The sequence below is a fragment of the Rattus norvegicus genome, chromosome 2 (assembly GCF_036323735.1).
Source record: "Rattus norvegicus strain BN/NHsdMcwi chromosome 2, GRCr8, whole genome shotgun sequence".
NCBI lineage: Eukaryota > Metazoa > Chordata > Mammalia > Rodentia > Muridae > Rattus > Rattus norvegicus.
Window position 1 is genome coordinate 222324735 of NC_086020.1, and position 18650 is coordinate 222343384.

Below are 18650 nucleotides of genomic sequence, written 5' to 3' on the forward strand. Positions count from 1 at the left end.
CGTCCCTCCTAACACTTCTAATTCCTTCCATTTTCAGGAGTCCAGCTATGAAAAGATCTCATAGCACACCAGCGGAAACAGTTTATCAAGTGATTTCACACACCTTGCCTGCTGCAGGGCCACCAAGAAGTGCCAGCAGGGGAGGGAGTGGATTGAAAAGCAGAGAGAAGGTGTCAACCAGCTCTGAAGGCCACATGTGGAGGAAATCCTTAACGCTGATATATCAGTGTTTTTATCTCCTTCACAGCACGTGATGGTCTTCAGGATTTGGAAGAGTAACCCAGGAAATTCTGACACTTGGTTAAAACGTTTCTCTGACCTTAGCTATGCTTTGGTTCCTTCCATAGTCCCCTTCTGGATATTTCTGGCAAATCTGGAATATATATATATATATATATATATATATATATATATATATATATATATATGTGTGTGTGTGTGTGTGTGTGTGTGTGTGTATGTATGTATATGTATATATGTATATGTATATGTATATATATATATCAGTTTATTTGGGGGCTGAGCCTCTGAGCTCCCATTCAATTTTTTTAAATGTATTTATTTATTATATATGAGTACACTGTAGCTGTCTTCAGGCACACCAAAAGAGTGCATCAGATCTCATTACACATGGTTGTGAGCCACCATGTGGTTGCTGGGAATTGAACTCAGGACCTCTGGAAGAGCAGTCAGTGCTCTTAACCATTGAGCCATCTCTCCAGCCCTCTTATTCAATATTTAAGCTGCTTGTCTTTCTACGTGTTTGGGGCTGGAGGACCTTGGAAGTGGAGGACGAGAGATGGAGGAACATCCCGTTTCATAATGGAGGCGGGGTCAAGACTACCTTGCATCTGTGTTTTTTAACATTTGCCTTAGGAAAAAACCAGGAAATGCTCTTTGTTTTTAACGAGTACGGTTCTGTGCTGCAGCCGGAAGAATTTTGCTGTTGCTGTGTTTAATGGATGGTACGTGTGGACTAGAGCTGAAGGCAGCCTATTCTATCGCCCCCGTTCCCCATCCACCAGACCCATTTCTGTTCCTGAGATGCTATTGCCTCTGGAAATCACCTATCACTTGCTCCCAGAGTCTCCCTCCCTGAATTTTCGTGTCTGCAGAGGCCTTTTCTGAGTGTTGCGATCTTGGATGCACTGCCATTTTTTTTCCTTCCCGTTTATTATGCTGAGAACACTTGGCAATACGTATTATCTCACTGAATTTACTTGGCTGGTGCTTCAACACTTCAGCTGCCGAGCCAAAAGCCCGGTATCCACTTCTGTCTTCTCTTATAAAATGAGTGATTAGCGTACTTCTAGGAAGGCGGACTTTACTCCCACAGGCCTTTTCAAATGGAGATGAGAAATTACAGAATTAAAGGGATCTATTAAAGCAGCCAGAGGTTGGCATCAGGGATGTCTTCTGTAATCACTTCTCCATTTTAGTTTTGAAAAAGAGTCTTTCGCGGAACCTAGAGCTTACTCATTAGACTAGATGGGCTGAACAGCAAACCCCAAAGGTCTGCCCATCCTTACCTGATCCATCGCTGGTAAGACATGAAACACCATGCCCAGTTCTTATGTAGGTGCCAAAGATCTCAACTCAGGTCCTTATACTTGTAGAGCAAGCACTTTACCCACTAGCCACCTCCCCAGCCTAATATCTATATTTCTTATAAAAGGATCTATAGGTTCTTTTAATATTGTTTTATTAGTAGTAGTCTATGGCAGTTTGAACCTGAATGTCCCACATTGGCACATGTACTTGAATGGTAGATGGTGGAGTTTGGGGATGCTTAAGAGAAATGGCCTTGTTGAGCAAAGTGTGTTCACTTATGGTGGGCTTTGAGCTTTTAAGGCCTCTCCCCACTCCCGGTTTGCTCTCCGTGTTTTGTTCTCACAGTTTAAGATGTGAGCTTTCAGCTTGCTGTTCTAGCTGCTGTGCTTGCTTCCTGCTGCCATGCTGTTCCTTGCTATCTGGAACTGTAAGCCATAAATAAACTATTCCTTCCATAAGTTGCCTTAGTGTTTTGCTGCAGCAACAGAGAAGTAACCAATACTGTGTATGTGTGTGTGTCTATTGCCTTTATGTGGGTTCCAGGTATTGGTCATCGGTGGGTTCCAGGTATTGGTCATCGGGCTTGTCTTTACAGGAAGCACTTTTACTTGGAGGGTCATTTCACTGGCCCCTTTTAAGAAAAGGACAACACACATGTAGTTTTCTACTGTAAAGGCACAGCAAGGCCAGAGGAGCTGATTCTTCTCCCTTCACCTCCTCCTCCTCCTCTTCTTCTGTTTCTCCAGACTTGTTTTGTGTTGCCCTCCACTCTCTTTCCTCCTTCTCAGTCTCTGAGTGCTTGAATTTTAGGTGTATGCCACCAGAACTGGCAAACCAGCTTCTTGATTTCCTCCAGAAATGGCCCTGCTTTCTTTTGCTTCCCTTCACCTTCTTATTTCAGAGTGCACATCTCTGAACAGAGTGAAATGGCTCATGAAGGTATTTGGGTAAAAACTAAAGGCACAGACCAGAGGAAATTTACTACCTTAGCCATGAGTACCAAGACACAGATGAAGAAGTGTAGCTGAATGTGAACTCTGTGGAGGAAACAGATACCCTCCACGTTATAGATTTCCTAAGAAAACTTTGATCCCAAAGGACTCAGAGAGCTCTGAGATTGGCAGTTTTACAGGGCAGGAAAAAAAATAAAAGGGTATTCTAGAATATAAAATACAGAATACCTCAGGTTCTCTGCTGCTTCACATTTAATGGTGAATCCATTATTTAGAGTGTGGAAGAAATGTCCAATCTAACAACACACTGAGTCACAAATACTCATTACACATAGATTGTGGGTAGAGACCTATCATAATGCATTCAAGTGATTATTACAAAAGCTAGGCACCGGGGTACATAACTGTAATCCCAGTGGGAGACTGACACAGGAAACTCATGAACTCAAGGTCAGGTCGGGTTACACAGTGAGACCCCATTTCAAAACAAAACCAGAACCAAAACTCTATAAAAGATTATTACTATTTTGAACTACTCACAAAAACTTATTTGGCCGCCTAATGAAATAGAAAGTCATGTAAATAGTATACAAGAACATACTGGGGTTCCATTTATAGGTAGAAATAGTTTATGTCCGTATTGAATATGCAAAGCTTTGGTTTTTTTTTTATTATTCCCTAATCAATACAGTATAACAGCTATTTACCCAATCTAGAGATATTTAAAGTATATGGGAGCAACCAAGTTCACTTCTTTCCAGAAGTCGCATGATCCAATGAATAAATGCAGAAAAAGTCTATAATCAACAAATTTCTGGCTAGCGTTCTATGCGATGAGGGAAACTGAAAAGCTTCTGCTCTGAAATCTGGAAGGGGACAAGGGACACACTCTCCCCTTCTTAAAAGTAGCCCTTGATGTCTTAGCCACATCAATAAGGGAAGGGAAGGAAGTAAAAAGGAAAATGGTAAAAGTCAGATTATTGTGATTGTTGACCATCTGACTCTATTCTTGGGAGACTATCAAGACCCCTACCGCAGGAGTAGCTCTGCTGAGCCCTCTCCTCAAGGGAGTAGAATGCATAGCCAATATACAAGAAATGGGTAGGTTTTCTAAATATTAGCAAACACACTGAGAAAGAAATCATGAAGGGAATTCCATTCAAGACAACAACAACAATAAAAACTACCTAGGAGGTTGGGGATTTAGCTCAGTGGTAGAGGCAAGGCCCTGAGTTCGGTCCCCAGCTCCGAAAAAAAGGAAAAAAAAAGAAAAAACAAACAAAAAACAAATTTTGGGGCTGGGGATTTAGCTCAGTGGTAGAGCGCTTACCTAGGAAGCGCAAGGCCCTGGGTTCGGTCCCCAGCTCCGAAAAAAAGAACCAAAAAAACAAACAAACAAAAAAAAACAAAAAAAAAAACAAACAAAAAACTACCTAGGAATAAACCTAACAAAGAATGTTTAAAACTGTGGGGGGGTGGGGGGTGGGCGTGGAAAGATGGCTCAGCGGTTAAGAGCACCAACTGCGGGGGGGGGGGGGGGGGGGAGGTTTGGGGATTTAGCTCAGTGGTAGAGCGCTTGCCTAGGAAGCGCAAGGCCCTGGGTTCGGTCCCCAGCTCCGGGGGGGAAAAAAAAGAACCAAAAAAAAAAAAAGCACCAACTGCAATTCCCAGCAACCACATGGTGCCTCACAACCATCTGTAATGGGATCTGATTTCCTCTTCTGGTGTGTCTGAAGACAGTGTGCTCATAAAAATAAAATAAATATTAAAAAAAATTGTGCGCGCGCGCGCGCGCGCGCGCGCGCGTGTGTGTGTGTGTGTGTGTGTGTGTGCGTGCGTGCGTGTCTAGAGGTGACCTCCATTCACATTGTAATAAGGTGTGTCTCTGTATTTTAAATCGTTAATTGCTGCACTTGCAGAGCTAAATGCTAACAGATTCTGGTATTGTCATTGCTACGGCCCATTCATTCCTAGTCTTCTGTTTTGTAAATTCTAAAGAAAAGATCACACTGTCCCTAGACTGTTCAAGAGTTGGTTCTGATGTATCTCCTTACTGATTGGTTGTCATAAAGAGATGATGGCCAATAGCTAGGAAGTGGAAGGCAGAACTTCCGGTTAGAGAAAGGGACTCTGGGAAGAAGAAAGGTCTTTTTGCCTGGAGATGAGAGAAAAAAGAGCCGCGACTACAGGACTGGCAAATATAGCTAGCCATGTGGCTAGATGGTGCTAGGTGACCGTCCGGTTTTTTTTTTTTTTTTTTTTTTTCTCCTTTCTCCCGGAGCTGGGAACCGAACCCAGGGCCTTGCGCTTGCTAGGCAAGCGCTCTACTACTGAGCTAAATCCCCAACCCCCAGTTAGGTTAACTTAAATGAGCTAAGGCCTACGCTCCGAAATAGTGAAAGGTCTCAGTGTCTTTATTTTTGGCTGGTGCGTCACCAGGGTCCTACAACAAATCGCTACAAAACTTCAAACACAGGGAGAAAGAAACTGAAGTTGACGCTAGATGACAGGAAGACCTCCCGTTCAGAATTCAGCAGATTAATATTGCATGTGGAGGGGTCATGGCTATGCTACCAAAACTGATCTATGGATTCAATACCATCCCTACGGGAATCCAGTGACGTTCTTCCCAGAAACAGACAAATAATCGTAAATTGATAGGAAGCACAAATGACCTCGAGTACCAAAGCATTCCTGGGCAGAAAGAGCAATACTGGGGGCATCACGATACCTGACTCTTGAATTTTACACAGAGCCATAGTGCTGGCACCACAAAATAAAGGACCAAGGGAGAGGAGAAACCCATTCAACTACCGGTACCTTTCTTTTTTTTTTAATACAAAGGTGCTAGGACCCTGGATATTCATATGCAGACAAATCAAACTACATCCATATTTCTCATGCCAAACAAAAATTAACTTAAAATACATGAAAGTTCTTATTTGGGGAAGGGGACTGTTTTGAGACAGGGGGTTTCTCTGTTTAGCCCCGGCTGTCATGGAACTCTCTGTAGACCGGGCTGGCCTCACCTGCCTCTGCCTCTGAAATGCTGGGATTAAACTTTTGAGCCATCACCTGCCCAGCCAGATCAAAGCTCTTAATTCAAAGTCAGAAACTGCTGGAGTAGAACCTAGAAAAGATACTTCAAGAATCAGGTGTGGTAGAGGACTTTTGGAAAAGGAGTCCAACAGCTTAGGGACTAATAGCAAGACCTGAGGCACAGGACTGCATGAAATCAAATAGCTTCTCCACAGCAAAGGACAATCTGGAGTGAAGACATGGTCTACAGCATGGAGGGGAATCTTCACCAGATACACATCTCACTGGGTATCACCAGAACTTGAATAAAAAAAAAAATGAAACAAACCAATCCTGGATCATCCAATCAGGAAACAGGCAAGTGAACTGAACAGGCAGCTCTCAAACAATGAAGTACAAACAAATTGGCAAACAAATATATGAAAAGAAAAATGTTCAACATCTTTGTCCATTGGGAAAATGCAAATCGAAATACAGAGAGTTTTTTTTTTTTTATCTCGGTCCAGTCAGAATGGATCTTTAAAAAAAAACAAAAACCAAACAAACAACAACAACAACAAAAAAGACCCAGTAACCAAATGCTGGCCAAAAAGAGGGAATGGAGAGGATGAACTATTAAGTACTGCTGGTGGGAATTAAATTCGTCCACCATCTTTGAAAATCATGGCGGACCCTCCTGGGCATACAATCAATGTAAGGAATGTCCATTAGCATTCTAAAAGGAATCCTGTGCATCCGTGTCTACTGGCACAGCTACCAGTGGGCACTTCGTGGATAAGCCCAGGTATCTACCATGACTGGATAAAGAACATATAGCAGTCATAAACAATGTGTTTATTTTGCAACCATCAAGAACAGTTAATGTCATTTGCAAGAAAATGGATGGAATTGGCTGTAGTCATACTCAGTAAAGCAAGGTAGACTCAAGACAGACATCGTGTGCTTTCTTTCAAATACTGAATCTAGACAAGTAGACTATTTGGGAAGAGGCAGGGGAGTAGCAGGAGATGGGGGTGGCATGAGGGGGGTAAGGGGTGGACAGGAGAGGGTAATGAGTGCGCATATGCTAAAAGTCTATGATATTTTTCAAGACTGCCGTGAGGAAGCCCTTTGCTTTTTTTTTTTTTTAAGATTTATTTATTCATTTATTATATATAAGTACACTGTAGCTGTCTTCAGATACACCAGAAGAGGGAATCGGATCTGTTTACATATGGATGTGAGCCACCATGTGGTTGCTGGGAATTGAACTCAGGACCTCGGGAAGAGCAGTCGGGTGCTCTTAACCACTGAGCCATCTCTCCAGCCCCGAAGCCCTTTGCTTTGCACAATGAATATCTGCTCACAGATTTTTTAAAAGAATAAATACAGGAGAGCACATAGTGTTAAGTTTCAAACCAGACAAAGGCTGAGGTACCAATTTAATATTTCAAAGCGGACCTGGCTTCTAGATTCTCCCAGCATCCTTCAGTCCTTACCTGTTACAGAAGATGGTTAGCATTTCTGCCCTCTACTAGCTCGGGGTCTAGGCTGCCCTTCCCCCAAAGGCTCTTCCCTCTATGATGGAGACATTTTGGGTACCTGCCCTTTTGTACCTTTGGCCTCTTGGCTGCTGCACTTGGTTCCTCTCTCTCCCCTCCCCTCCCCTCCCCTCCCCTCCCCTCCCCTCCCCTCCCCTCCCCTCCCCAAGTCTTCCCATGGCTCAGTCCACTCTGGACTCTCCCAGATGTCCCTGCCTTTGGCTATGCTGTCTCACACGTGTACAATAAACTTTGTCTTCCACCGTACCTAGGGGCAGTCATGTCCTTTCCTTTCCTTTTTATTTCTTCCTTCCTTCCTTTTATTTTTATTTATTTATTTTTCTTTTTAGGTTATATGTAAACACAACAAACAGCTGTGTTTTATACAAGACCATGGTCATCCTTGAATTTAGCACCAGGTCCCGGGGGCTCTAGAACCAATCACTTCTTTTGAAAAGAGAGTGATACATAAATTTTGGATATTTGATTTAAGTAAATTATATCATTAAGATTAATTTAATGTGTTGCTTTTTGGACTTTTTTTTTTTAGTTTAAAATAACACATGTATCTTTCGTTGTATTTCCATTCATGGTAAAGATCAGGTTATTTATGGTTACTGCTGACTGCATGCTGGGTAATTTTATATTGCCACTCTACTTCATATTCTGTGATGTTGAACACACACACACACACACAAAAAAAAACCCAAAATGCCCCTCTTCATAAAACACATATTCCAAGGGAGAGGAATCTAATAAACAAGTACGAAACAAGCTAGACAGTGAGGGGGAGCTGAAAGATAAAGCCAGTGTTTCTCAACCTGTGGGTTGAGACCCCTTTCCCAGGGGTCACCCAAGACCATCAGGAAACAGAGATTTACATCACAGTAGCAAAGTTACAGTTATGAAGTGGCAACAAAAGTGATTTTATGACTGGAGGTCACCACAGCAGGAGGAACTGTCTCTGAGGGTTGCAGTAGCATTAGGAAGGTTGAGAACTACTCGATAAAGCCCATAAGAGAATATAAAGCAGTCGGGATTGCAGCCTGGGTGAAGGCGGGTTGGCTGGCGTGCTGTTTTCCTAAGAGCCAGGAGGCGGGATGAAGCTGGGGAGGAAGGCCTGAGGTATCTACCAGCTGCAAGATGCTCCACTGAGGTTGCAAGAGCAGGATCGTGGAGCCTGTTACAAGCAGAGAGCTCTGCACAGCTGGAGAACCAATGCTTCCGGACAACAGTATTCAGAGGCAGCCACGAACTAGTTAACATAACCCTTGGGAAGCCTTGCCTAGGAGGCGTGAGACAAAGGGCTTTATTGTGAAGCACGAGGGATGTGCACAGGAACCCAGAAGAGTGGAGGCCGGAAGACTAGCGGGGTGTCTACTACAGGTGTGCAGAGGAGAGTTTACCCTAGGAGTAGAAGTTTCACTGGGGACGGTTTTTTTTTTTTCTCCCGTAATGCAAAGTCAAGCCGTCTAAAGGCTACCCCGAGAAACTGAAGAACAAAGACCGCGTTATCTGTTTAAGTCAAGCCCTAAAACACATTTGGGAGGCTGGAGAGTTATCTGAGCTGACAGTCAGAATTTACTGCCTAACTTGATAGGAGAGTAATTAATCTCTCTGCTTTGTTTTCTGCCAACTCAACCTGAGGGAAGTGGGGCCCAAGATCTGGAATTGGCAGAGTGAGAGTACAGGACCTTTTAAGTCAAATTCAGATAAGGCCATTTAGATTTATTCTGCCAAATACATGTTTACCCGAGCCAGATGACAGTGCTGTAGCCTAAACTGTTTGTACTGGCACTTTCAGCCTTCTGAATTCTCTGCCCTAATTGGTTATTCTGAGTTTTAAGTGTAGCTGGGCAAGACACAGTTAAGAGCTAGAAACAGTATTTTGTGCGCGCGTGTACACACACACACACACACACACACACACATTAGTATAGACAATTTCATCCAGTGAGTGGTTTTATGGACAGAAGCACTTTAAAACAAAGGCATTCTCGGGGTTGGGGATTTAGCTCAGTGGTAGAGCGCTTGCCTAGGAAGTGCAAGGCCCTGGGTTCGGTCCCCAGCTCCGAAAAAAAGAACCAAAAAACAAACAAAAAACAAAAACAAAAAACAAACAAACAAAAAAGGCATTCTCTAGGTCAAATGTGGATAGGCCAACTCCCTCCTTTGAGAAAGAAATGAAGATTTGAAACAGTTACTCCGTTTCTAATGAAAACGAGTACATGTTAAGTACAAGGATTTGCCACCAAAAGTCACATGAAAAGCTGGAGGGTCCATCCCAGACTCACTGACAGATTGATGAGACCCACACTGAAAAACTGTTCCATGCCCGTGTAAGGCCATGCCTGTGGAGATGCATTTTCCAGGCATTGATTGGATGTAGAGCCTGTCAGTCAGGCGCTTTCCCAGAGCAATAAACTGTATGGATCACACACCTCAAAGGCAGGCTGCAGTCCCTGTAGGTGGAACTCCTCTCAGTGTGTGCTGGGAGTAACTGGGTGCACGGTGAGACTAAGGACCATGTTCTGCATTCATCTCCCTATGGTTTGGTTGGTTCCACTGCTGTCTTTGGGCAAGAGGGCTGTTGCTTTGGCTTCTAGCTTCAAACCAGGGATTAGGGGCTTGCCCAGTGTTGGCAGAACTCTGGAAGTTGCAGAACACAAAGTAAGGCTGGCCATCTTAGGAGATACTTTTACCAACATTCAAGAGGCCCCTCAGGCACCATGTGCACCGAGGGGACAGATTTCCAATCCCACAGAAATCCCCTTAGGCATCCTGCCTTCTTCAGAGTTTCTTTCCTTAAAGAGAGACCCCGGTTTGCTGTCTCCCTTTCAGTATTTTCAGTGTCTCCTTACTGGCCGCTCAAACAAGACAAAGAGAGAGCCACCGCGCTTTGGCAGGACGCCTCCTCTGGCCACGATTAAATTTTAAGACGTTTGTGTTTGTAAAACTGTGAAAGGAAAGATTGCTGCTGGCCAGTTACCTGGATGGAACCCACGTCTCGTTTGTGACTTTTGGGGAAAGGTACAAATGGAAGATGCCTCCTAAGTGCCAGGCAAACCCAAATGGCTGTGGAGTGCCTTCCAGGAGGCTTCTCAAAGATGGAGGCTGGAGTAGGCGGCAGCAGAAAGCAGAGCATCTCGGGATTCTGTTTCCTTTGGCCTGGAGGTCCCCAGTCAGGGCAAAAGGAGCAGAAGAAACACTGGACGTTCCCATTCTGACTTCTCATTCATCAGTCTGTACGCAGGCTACCTGAAAGGCTTGTACTGAGAACCTGAGGTCAGAAGATGGCTCCGACGGTAGTTTGCCTAATTATGGTCCTAACTACACTCGCCTCCTTCCATTTCACAAGCAGTCTTTGCCACCATCTTTACCACACTAGGAACCCGGGATGCCTCAGCCTGGGACGACATAGTCAGTCTAAAACACGGACTCTGGTGAGATTTACTGTTTCTGCGCATCTTTTAGACTTCCTCTGGCCGTCGTGCCAGGGTTCTTATTGCTATATTTGTGAGTATGTTCTCGTTCTCCATGTGTTCACTGTCCCTACGTACGCACCTATACACTCTGGGGTAATTAACTGTGGCTCTGCAGTTAACAGATTCTCTCCTTTAATAAGCATCTTGCACCTTAATATCTTGCATATCTTCGTGTGTATTAGCTCGTGGACAGGTAGACTACTGCACACCCATTTGCAAAGAAAATGAATCCTGTGAGAGGTTAAATGCCCTCCCACACTTCACCCATTGTGAGGGAGGCAGGGGCTCAGCCCTGTCTCAGACGGGGAAGTAGGATTCTGCATCACACTATTGGGCATTCCTGCCTCCCCCTCTCTGCAGGGAACATCATTCAAGAAATGCTTCAGAGAAGACTTAGAGGCTTTTCACCACAGACCCAAACATTTCTGTGGAGTCTCCGTGAATGAAACATGGGGGCAGACCCATCAACAAGATAATTTCAAATCATCGAGACCAACTGAGAAAGCGATTAAAGATGGTATTAACATCGGTTTTCCAGAATCTAATTTCTGTGGAAGAAATATGCAGTGTACTGTAACAGCGGACAGGGGTTAGGAACGTGTGTAGAGGGATTAAGAAAGCAAGATGCTCAAACAGCATGTGCGCACACGTGTTGTGTCAGCCCTCTCTCACAAAATGTGGCCGCAGAAGAAAGTGTGAAACATGCTGGAAGAAGACAATATTTATGGCTGAAGAAATTCAGCCTCACATAACGGTAATTATGAACAAGATATTTCCCCTAATAAAATTACTGCAAAACAAAATCTGGAGAATCTAAGTGCTTCCCTATGTTGTCATTATTTTATCCCATGTGCTTGAGAGTGATTTCGAGAAGGAAAAAAAAGGGGGGGGGAGCAAAAGGGAGCCAAGAGAAAGGGCGCCATAGTGAGATGGCCTCTGCAGAGGGTTGGTTTTGCTTTAGAAACTGGAATGTGTCCAGGCTTGATTTTTATTTTCAATTCACATTTCAGATCCAGCTCCCCAAACTCTTTGATCTTTCTCCCTGTCTCCTTACCCGGAAGAGAACCCTTGGCCTTCTCAGCTGGGAGCTGGGAGCACACGTGGAAAGACTGGCTGGGATCCATATTCTTGCCAAATTTAGTCACACAAAGGGGCCTGAGAGGGAAAAAAGAAAGGATGAAAGCCGCAGCCGCCGCGACTTCAAAGGCCGCGCCGCCGCGCCGGGCCCTGCGCAGGCGCCGCCCTCCGCCGATAAAAGGCGAGACCGGCGTGCGCGGGCGGCCCTTCCGCGCGCGACCGGGCTCTGGGGCGGTCGGAGGGGGCTGGAGGGTCGTCGGAGAGGGTCCGAGGGGACGTGCTTTCCACAAGTCGGTGCCCACGCCACAATTGAGGCTCAGGAGAAAAGTTTTGAGAAAGAGAGGAAAAGAATGTGATGTTCGGGTCCCCTAAACTAGCGGATCCTCGGCTGGCACGTGTACCCCAGAACCGAAGTCCAAGTGTGGCTGCCCCCTGTCCCGATGCCACGCAGGCTCTTTGGTGCCGGGTCTCGGCTTCCCGGTGCAGAGCTGGACTCCTGCACCCCTTTTAGCTCATTCTGTTCCCCTGCGATTATTCGCTGGTCTCCACCACTGTCTGTCCTCAGCCACCCTCAGGTCCGCGCTGCTGTGGCGTTGGGGGCAGGCACTCCCGCCTGGGGTTGACATCCCACGGAGCAGAGTGGATGGTGCTCCCTCCACCCTGCGATGCGGGCACACAGGGCTGACCGCGCCGCCGATCCCGTGCTCGAATCACCCGCCCGGGAGACCGCGCCGGGCTGCAGACGCCAATGGGCGCCGGCCGCGCGGAAACCGGGCGTCTGCAGGCGCCGGATTGGAGAAGGAGGGTTTCACGGTCCCGCGAGTTTCCTGACCCCGAAGGAAGGGGCTTTGGGTTTGTTTTTCTAGAGGAAGAGCCCCTGGGACACAAACTGCCACTTCCCTCATCGTCCCCTTTCTCCGCGACGTCGGTTAAACTGAAGATGCTCACAGATTTAGCATCCTGCGGATGCTGGGATGGAAAACCGAGGTCTCGGTTCCGCCCCTGGAATCACTGAATTCGTTTTTTTCTAGTCCTTTCTCGGCCGTCTCTCGGCGCATCCTCTTCCCTAGGCCCCGCCACCTCCTTCCTTTGGAATCCCACCTAGGTTGCAGCTGGCAGAGAGTCTAGGCCACACAAAGGGAAGATCTGGGGCCTGAGCTGGTGTTAGGACTTAGGGGGCGGAGAGGACTGTGCGGGGGCACTGCGCTTCCCATCCCTGTAATTAAGGACTCTCCGGACTGTCTGCAGAGGACTCCACGTGGCTGCAAAATCTCTAAGGGAGGGAGGGTCTTGGCTGCAAAATCTCTAAGGGAGGGAGGGTCTTCTTGTGTGGGTGTGGGTCATTTCCCCGGTTCCCTGCCCCCCACACCCGCTCAACGTATTGGGCTATGCTCACTCCGGGGCAGAAAGGCCGACTCTGCTCCCGGCAGCCTGGGTTCCGGCTGGGGTTGGGCTCCTGGCCCCCACTACTCTCTTAACCTCCCACCCCCACCCCCCAGAGGCACAGCACGGGCGACAGCTCCCTGTGCAAAAGGAAGTGTTGATATAAAACAAGTTCGCTCCCAAACTAAACCCAAAGCCACCAGGAGGAGAAAAACCAACAGCAGCGCAGCCAGCCCCTAGCAATTGTTTCACGGTCGGAATTAAATCACATCAAAACGCCCCCCTGAAACCCACATCCTGAAGGAGCAAACCTACTACAGCCAACCTCTGGTGGTTCGCTAGAGTTCATTTGAACAACCTGCCTCTACATCCGAGGAAAGGGGGCGGCGAGGCTGCTCTTGCGCCGCACCCACCACATCCCAGATCTAGGATCCCTCTCGCCCAACCCCAAGTAGGGAAGAAGCTGCTGCTTATGCTAATAACAGTCCCACAGGAATTAGGAGAGACTGCCCGGCGGCTGGAATGCTATTGCCAGGAAGGCGAAGTCCAGAGACACCACTTCCTGGGGTTACTTCGCCCCTTCTGTGTCTCCTTGGTATTCTGTCTTAAGAGAGACTACTTCACAGGGGAATGTCAACCTCCTTTGCCGATAGATCTTTAAAACACGTGGGCGCATGGTTTTAAGGGAAGCCCTATTTAAGATTTGCAACACTGCTAAAGACAGCACACTGCAGAGACCCCTCACTGCCACATCGCATGGAGAGCGAGGCCATTAGGTGATTTCGTTAGAACCAATGCTTCCAAAGAGGGTTACAGCAAGGTACCAAACGCAGCCACCTATCCCAGCCCTTGTAGTAAAGCGTTCTCCCTAGGTATTGCTCCAAAAAATTCCCATCTTGAGCTCCTAATCTCTGGGACACCTAGAGCTGAGCTCCGTATGACTCACACAGTCCAGATAATTAACGCGAAGGAGAAAATGGGAATTCGAATTAGTTGCAACACTTAAACAGGGAAGATGTAGACTCGTCATTTAATCTCCTTTTGGCTTTCAAAAAATACCCTCTGGCTATTCGTCCCCCCCCCTTTTTTTTTCTGGGTTTGATGAAAAGGACCGGTCTACTCCGACTTCTTTGATGAAGCTGCATCTTCCAGGGTTCTGTTGCTCAGTCAAATTGGCTCACTCGGAGGAGGAATTCTGACTTTGTTAAACGTATGTTAGCAGGAGCTGTAAACGTCTGAAAAGTCTGTCCCTTGCTCTTCACCCTAGCACACTAACAGCACTGGAGGCTGCATAGCATCACTCTAAAAATGGATTTATTCCCAACCTTCCTTTTATTCTCCCTGGCACCCTGAAGGAAGATGCCATTTTTGGCTTCTGTAAGGTATAGCCTTGACGATTATTTAATTTTTAAAGACAAGTTTTCGTTATTCTGACTTCTTTCACCAGTCCCTTATTGTACCTAAAACTATCAGATTACAAATGACCAACCACATCCTGTGGAGCCAACCGAACTAATGTATAGCATTGAAAATCACTCCCTAGCAAGCTCCCAACCTGGTGGCTATCAGTAAGCAAAGTTTTAAATGCTGACTTAAAGAACTGTTTAAGTCTACAATGCTCAATAGCCCACAATTACACCTTTAAAGGAGAGATCTTTTCCTAAGCGACCTTATGTAATGTCACTAACACACGATTCGGTGGCGTTTTATTTTCAATCTAAGGAAGATAAAGATACAGTTCTTCCTGTCCCCCGCTCACTGCTCCCAGGTTTTACAGATGGCTGCCGCGTTGGTCTAATGATTTTGCCTGAATATTTGTCTTGAGGGGAGGGGTTGAGAGCTAAAAATGTGTTTCCAAACTTAAGCCTCACTTACACCGTGACTTTCACAAAGCATCGCCCTTAAAAGTTCTGTCCTTTAAACAAAATGCATCAAAGAGACAGTGGGAACTGGAGAATTTTTGAGGTTTGATTCGTATTCTCATCCTCAAGGGTTCCTTTCACCGGCGTCTCCAGGATGTCAGCAACCGCCCAGTCCTGCCTCCCTCTCCTAGGTTCCTCTTTTCCCTCCTTTTGGGATGTATTTTCCTTTTCTACGAGATCTCTACCCGCTGAGTCGTGAATCTCCAAAAATACACGTTCATTCGGTGGTAAGGACACAATGAATGCGGCAGTGTAAAAGCGATAATTAAGGCTCACTCTTCATTCACTCCCTTCTTACTGATCTTCCCCCATGGTAAGCCTGGAGATTTTATTTTCGCTAGGGTGTGTGTGTCCTTGTCTCCTAAGAGTGTCGTGATTCACAGTCAGTAGAGCCACAACTCTTTTTCCTTGCCTTTCCTTCTTCCCTCTGGTTAGGTGAGCAACGTGTTACATTTTCTCCTTCTCCTTCTCCTAGTCCCTAATTCTCGCCTCATTCCCTCTGTCAGAGCATCTATCAACGTGGTGTCGACCACAGCGCCGGCGGCTTTCTCTTTCATCTTCCTCCCCTTGCCTGAGTGAGGGGGCCAGCGTGGGCGGCTGGAAGGAGGTTGAAGAGAGACTGGCAAAGGACGAGAAGTGAGCTGGGGTTGGGGGAAGGCAAGAGAAGAGATGCTTAGATGATGAAGTTAAGCCATTCCCGTAGAGTTTCTCGTCAATTTCACGTGGGCCACGTCGTTCTCTGGGGTGGGTTACACACAGCACCCAGTCTATCTTCAGGTTGTATGTTTTTTTTTTCCCCTCCAGGCATGAACGCGCGCGCGCAAACACATACGCACCCCCACGGCGCCCCCCAAACTATGACTCATTCTTTGGGTGCTAGGAAATGAACTAGGGTTGGGGGAGAACCTGGATCTCCTCCTCCTTCTCCTAGCAAACTCCCTCCTCCCCACCCCTCCAGCGGGCAGCCAAGGAGAGCAGGAGGCGGGGGAGGGGCGGGGGAGGAGAAGCGACGCAAGTGAATAGCTTTGCAGCGCCGGCTAGGCGCGGTGAGGAGAAGCGGTGGGAAGGCGCAACCGCTCACCTGCGGGGCTGCGCGCACCGGAGGGACCGGGCTGCGCTCTCGTGGGCCCTGGCATTCGGACTCGCCCGAAGCCTTGCAAGCGGCCACGCTCCGGCTGTTCCCCGCCGGTCTGCCGGGAGGAGCCGAGGGGCCACCGGCAAGCTCTTTGCTTTGACAGAGGGGAGGCGGGGAGAGAGGCGAGTAACAGCGCCAGCGAGCCAGGCAGAAACTCGAGCCGGGAACAAAGAGGGATTGGGCTCGAGTGTGTGTGCGTGCGTGTGTGTGTGTGTGTGTGTGTGTGTGTGTGTGTGTGTGTGTGTGCGCGCGCGCGCGCGTGTGTGTGTGTACGTGTGTGTATCGGCCCGAGCTACGGGCTGGAACATTTGAACCCGAAGCTCCTGCTGTGACTCCCCAAGACTCCGCCGTGCCAGCCACTGCCGATTCCCAGCGCTCATCAGCACAAACTTTATTCTTGGCAAACTTCTCTTTTTCTCCCCTCCTCCTCTGCCCCCTCCCCCTCCAGCAGATTAAATGCTCCTCCAGAAGGAAAACCGAAGCGAAAGGGAAGGAAAGAAGCTCTAACGCGGACGTCTGCAGCCCGGGTGGCTCTTTATTGTTTACTCAGAAGGAAGTGGACTTTTCGGCATTTTCTGATTTTCCTCGCACCTCCGCGGAGGCAAACGGAGCCTTCTTGAACCAGCTCTTCTCTTCTCAAAAGAAAAAAAAAATCTAAAAACACCGAAATCAGCATCCGAGGAATCCGCGGAGAGGTTTTGCACGGCGACGCGCCACGGGACTCTCGTTTGCACTTTGGAAAGTCGTGTTCCCTCCGGAACCGGTGTCCTCGGAGCACAGACCCCAGCAGCGAAGGCGGCGTGGGGTGGCCACCCAGCCCTGGCAGTCTAGCCTAGTGCACGCGGAGCGGGGCAGACGCTCCCAGAGGCGCCAGCGGCTGCCGCCCTCGCAGTCTGGTGCCCTTCGCCCCAGGGCCGGGAGCCGGCGTCCTTCTAAGTGGGAAAGCGCGGCAATCGCAGAGGCTCTTGCAGCTGCTCCAGTCGTGGGCCCCTCGCTTGCCCACCCAGCTTCCATTCACAGTCCTCCCACACTCAGTCTTCCAGCCCTCCCCACCTCACATCGACCTCCCCTTCCTGCTGTCTCCGAGTGTTCCCGCGGCGGAGCGGAGATTACACAGCCGCCGGGATGCCCCAACTTTCCGGAGGAGGCGGTGGGGGGGACCCGGAACTCTGCGCCACCGATGAGATGATCCCCTTCAAGGACGAGGGCGATCCCCAGAAGGAGAAGATTTTCGCCGAGATCAGTCACCCCGAAGAGGAGGGCGACTTAGCAGACATCAAGTCATCCTTGGTAAACGAGTCCGAAATCATCCCAGCCAGCAACGGGCATGAGGTGAGTGGGCGGCTGTCCGGAGAGGCGTGGCGGGTCCGGGGGACGCGGAGGGGAAGCAAGCAGAGCGCGCGGCCACGGTGGCCACTTAGCCCTGGTCCCTCGCGGGCTGGGTGGGGAATAACGGCCCCTAGTCCATGGTGCGCACGTGTGTGAGCAGCGGGCAGGGAAATTTATTCCAGGTGGGTCTATGGCTAAACGTTGGCAAATGGGCAGGAAACGCTGGCCTTTACCCGACCGGTTTCGTCCTCCGACGTTTCGGTTGCTCTGGGGGACGCGGCGCATTAAAACAGGGATGTCTAAACAACCGCGAAGTCCATCATGGGGTGGAAAACAAAGTGCATCCGCTAGCTTTCTCGGTACAGTGCACAGAAGTGCGTTAAACCACGGAGTGCTCCAAGGAGCGAAGCCCCAGGCGAGAGGAAGGAGAGGCGGGCGTGGGCCTCAGAAGGGGCCGTCCCAACCGCCGTGGAGCAGGGCGCGCGCCCTAACTGCGGGGGCGTTGCGGGGCCGGGTCCCCACAGCAAGAGAGGCTGCTGCCGGGAGCCGTGGGCGAGCCGATCCGAGCCAGCCAACGGCACAGACGCCGCAGCCCTTCCGCCCGCAACCCCGGCATTTAAAGTGGAAAGAAAAGCGTTTATTTGGGGTTAGGCTGGGTTGGGATCAGGCCCTGGATCTCTGCTGAAGAAAGGCGAGCCCTCGGCGGAAGCCGGGCCGCGGCTTGGGAGGAGGGACGCACTTTATCAGATCTCTGGGCCAGCTGAAGGCGACGGCGCTGGTAACCCGAGTAGAGTAAATAGAGACACGTGGGTGCCGGCGCGAGGGAGAGGAGAGCCTGGCCGCGCGCGAGAATTGGATGGGCGGATGGGCGTAGATCCCCCAAAGCCCACACCTTAGCGGCCACTCTGGCTCAGCAGCTGAGGAAACCTCACGGGGTCATCCAGTAAAAAAGTTCTGATACCCAAATGATGTCCCCAACGTTTTTTCCTTCCAGAGAAACTTGGAGAGTATAGCTTTTTCCTTAAATGGCAGCCTTCTGCCCCCACCCCCACCCCAAAGAAAGGGTGGTTTCGGGGGCGGGGACATTTTGGGTTTAAAGAGTGCTTTTAAGAACACCTCACTTACCTTCTCTGTCCCGATGGCAGGGGTGAGTACGCATCTGAGAAGCCTGGGGGGCCTGATTCCAAAATATAAGGGAGTCTCTATTCCCAAAGTTCTACCAAAAAATAGGGGAGGGGGGTACAGTCAAAGTCAGG

The 18650-nt window shown here is 48.6% G+C and overlaps 1 protein-coding gene and 1 long non-coding RNA gene across 12 annotated transcripts in view; one reads left to right on the plus strand and one right to left on the minus strand.

Annotated features, from left to right (window-relative positions):
- LOC134485968 (uncharacterized) overlaps window positions 1-16148 on the minus strand; it is a 31850-nt gene extending 15702 nt beyond the window's left edge. The window contains exons 1-2 of the long non-coding RNA XR_010064437.1: window positions 16012-16148; window positions 11603-11703 (exon numbers count right to left, since the gene is read on the minus strand). This is a non-coding gene — a long non-coding RNA (uncharacterized LOC134485968). The remainder of the gene's footprint in view (window positions 1-11602; window positions 11704-16011) is intronic.
- Lef1 (lymphoid enhancer binding factor 1) overlaps window positions 15807-18650 on the plus strand; it is a 113391-nt gene continuing 110547 nt past the window's right edge. For 4 of the 11 annotated variants that reach the window (XM_039101603.2, XM_063281211.1, XM_006233309.5 and 1 more), the window contains exon 1: window positions 15807-18541. In XM_039101603.2, the coding sequence (XP_038957531.1) occupies window positions 18533-18541 (9 nt within the window). In that variant the 5' untranslated portion in view covers window positions 15807-18532. The remainder of the gene's footprint in view (window positions 18542-18650) is intronic. The other 7 variants (XM_008761491.4, XM_063281210.1, XM_063281212.1 and 4 more) reach the window with 3 other exon arrangements.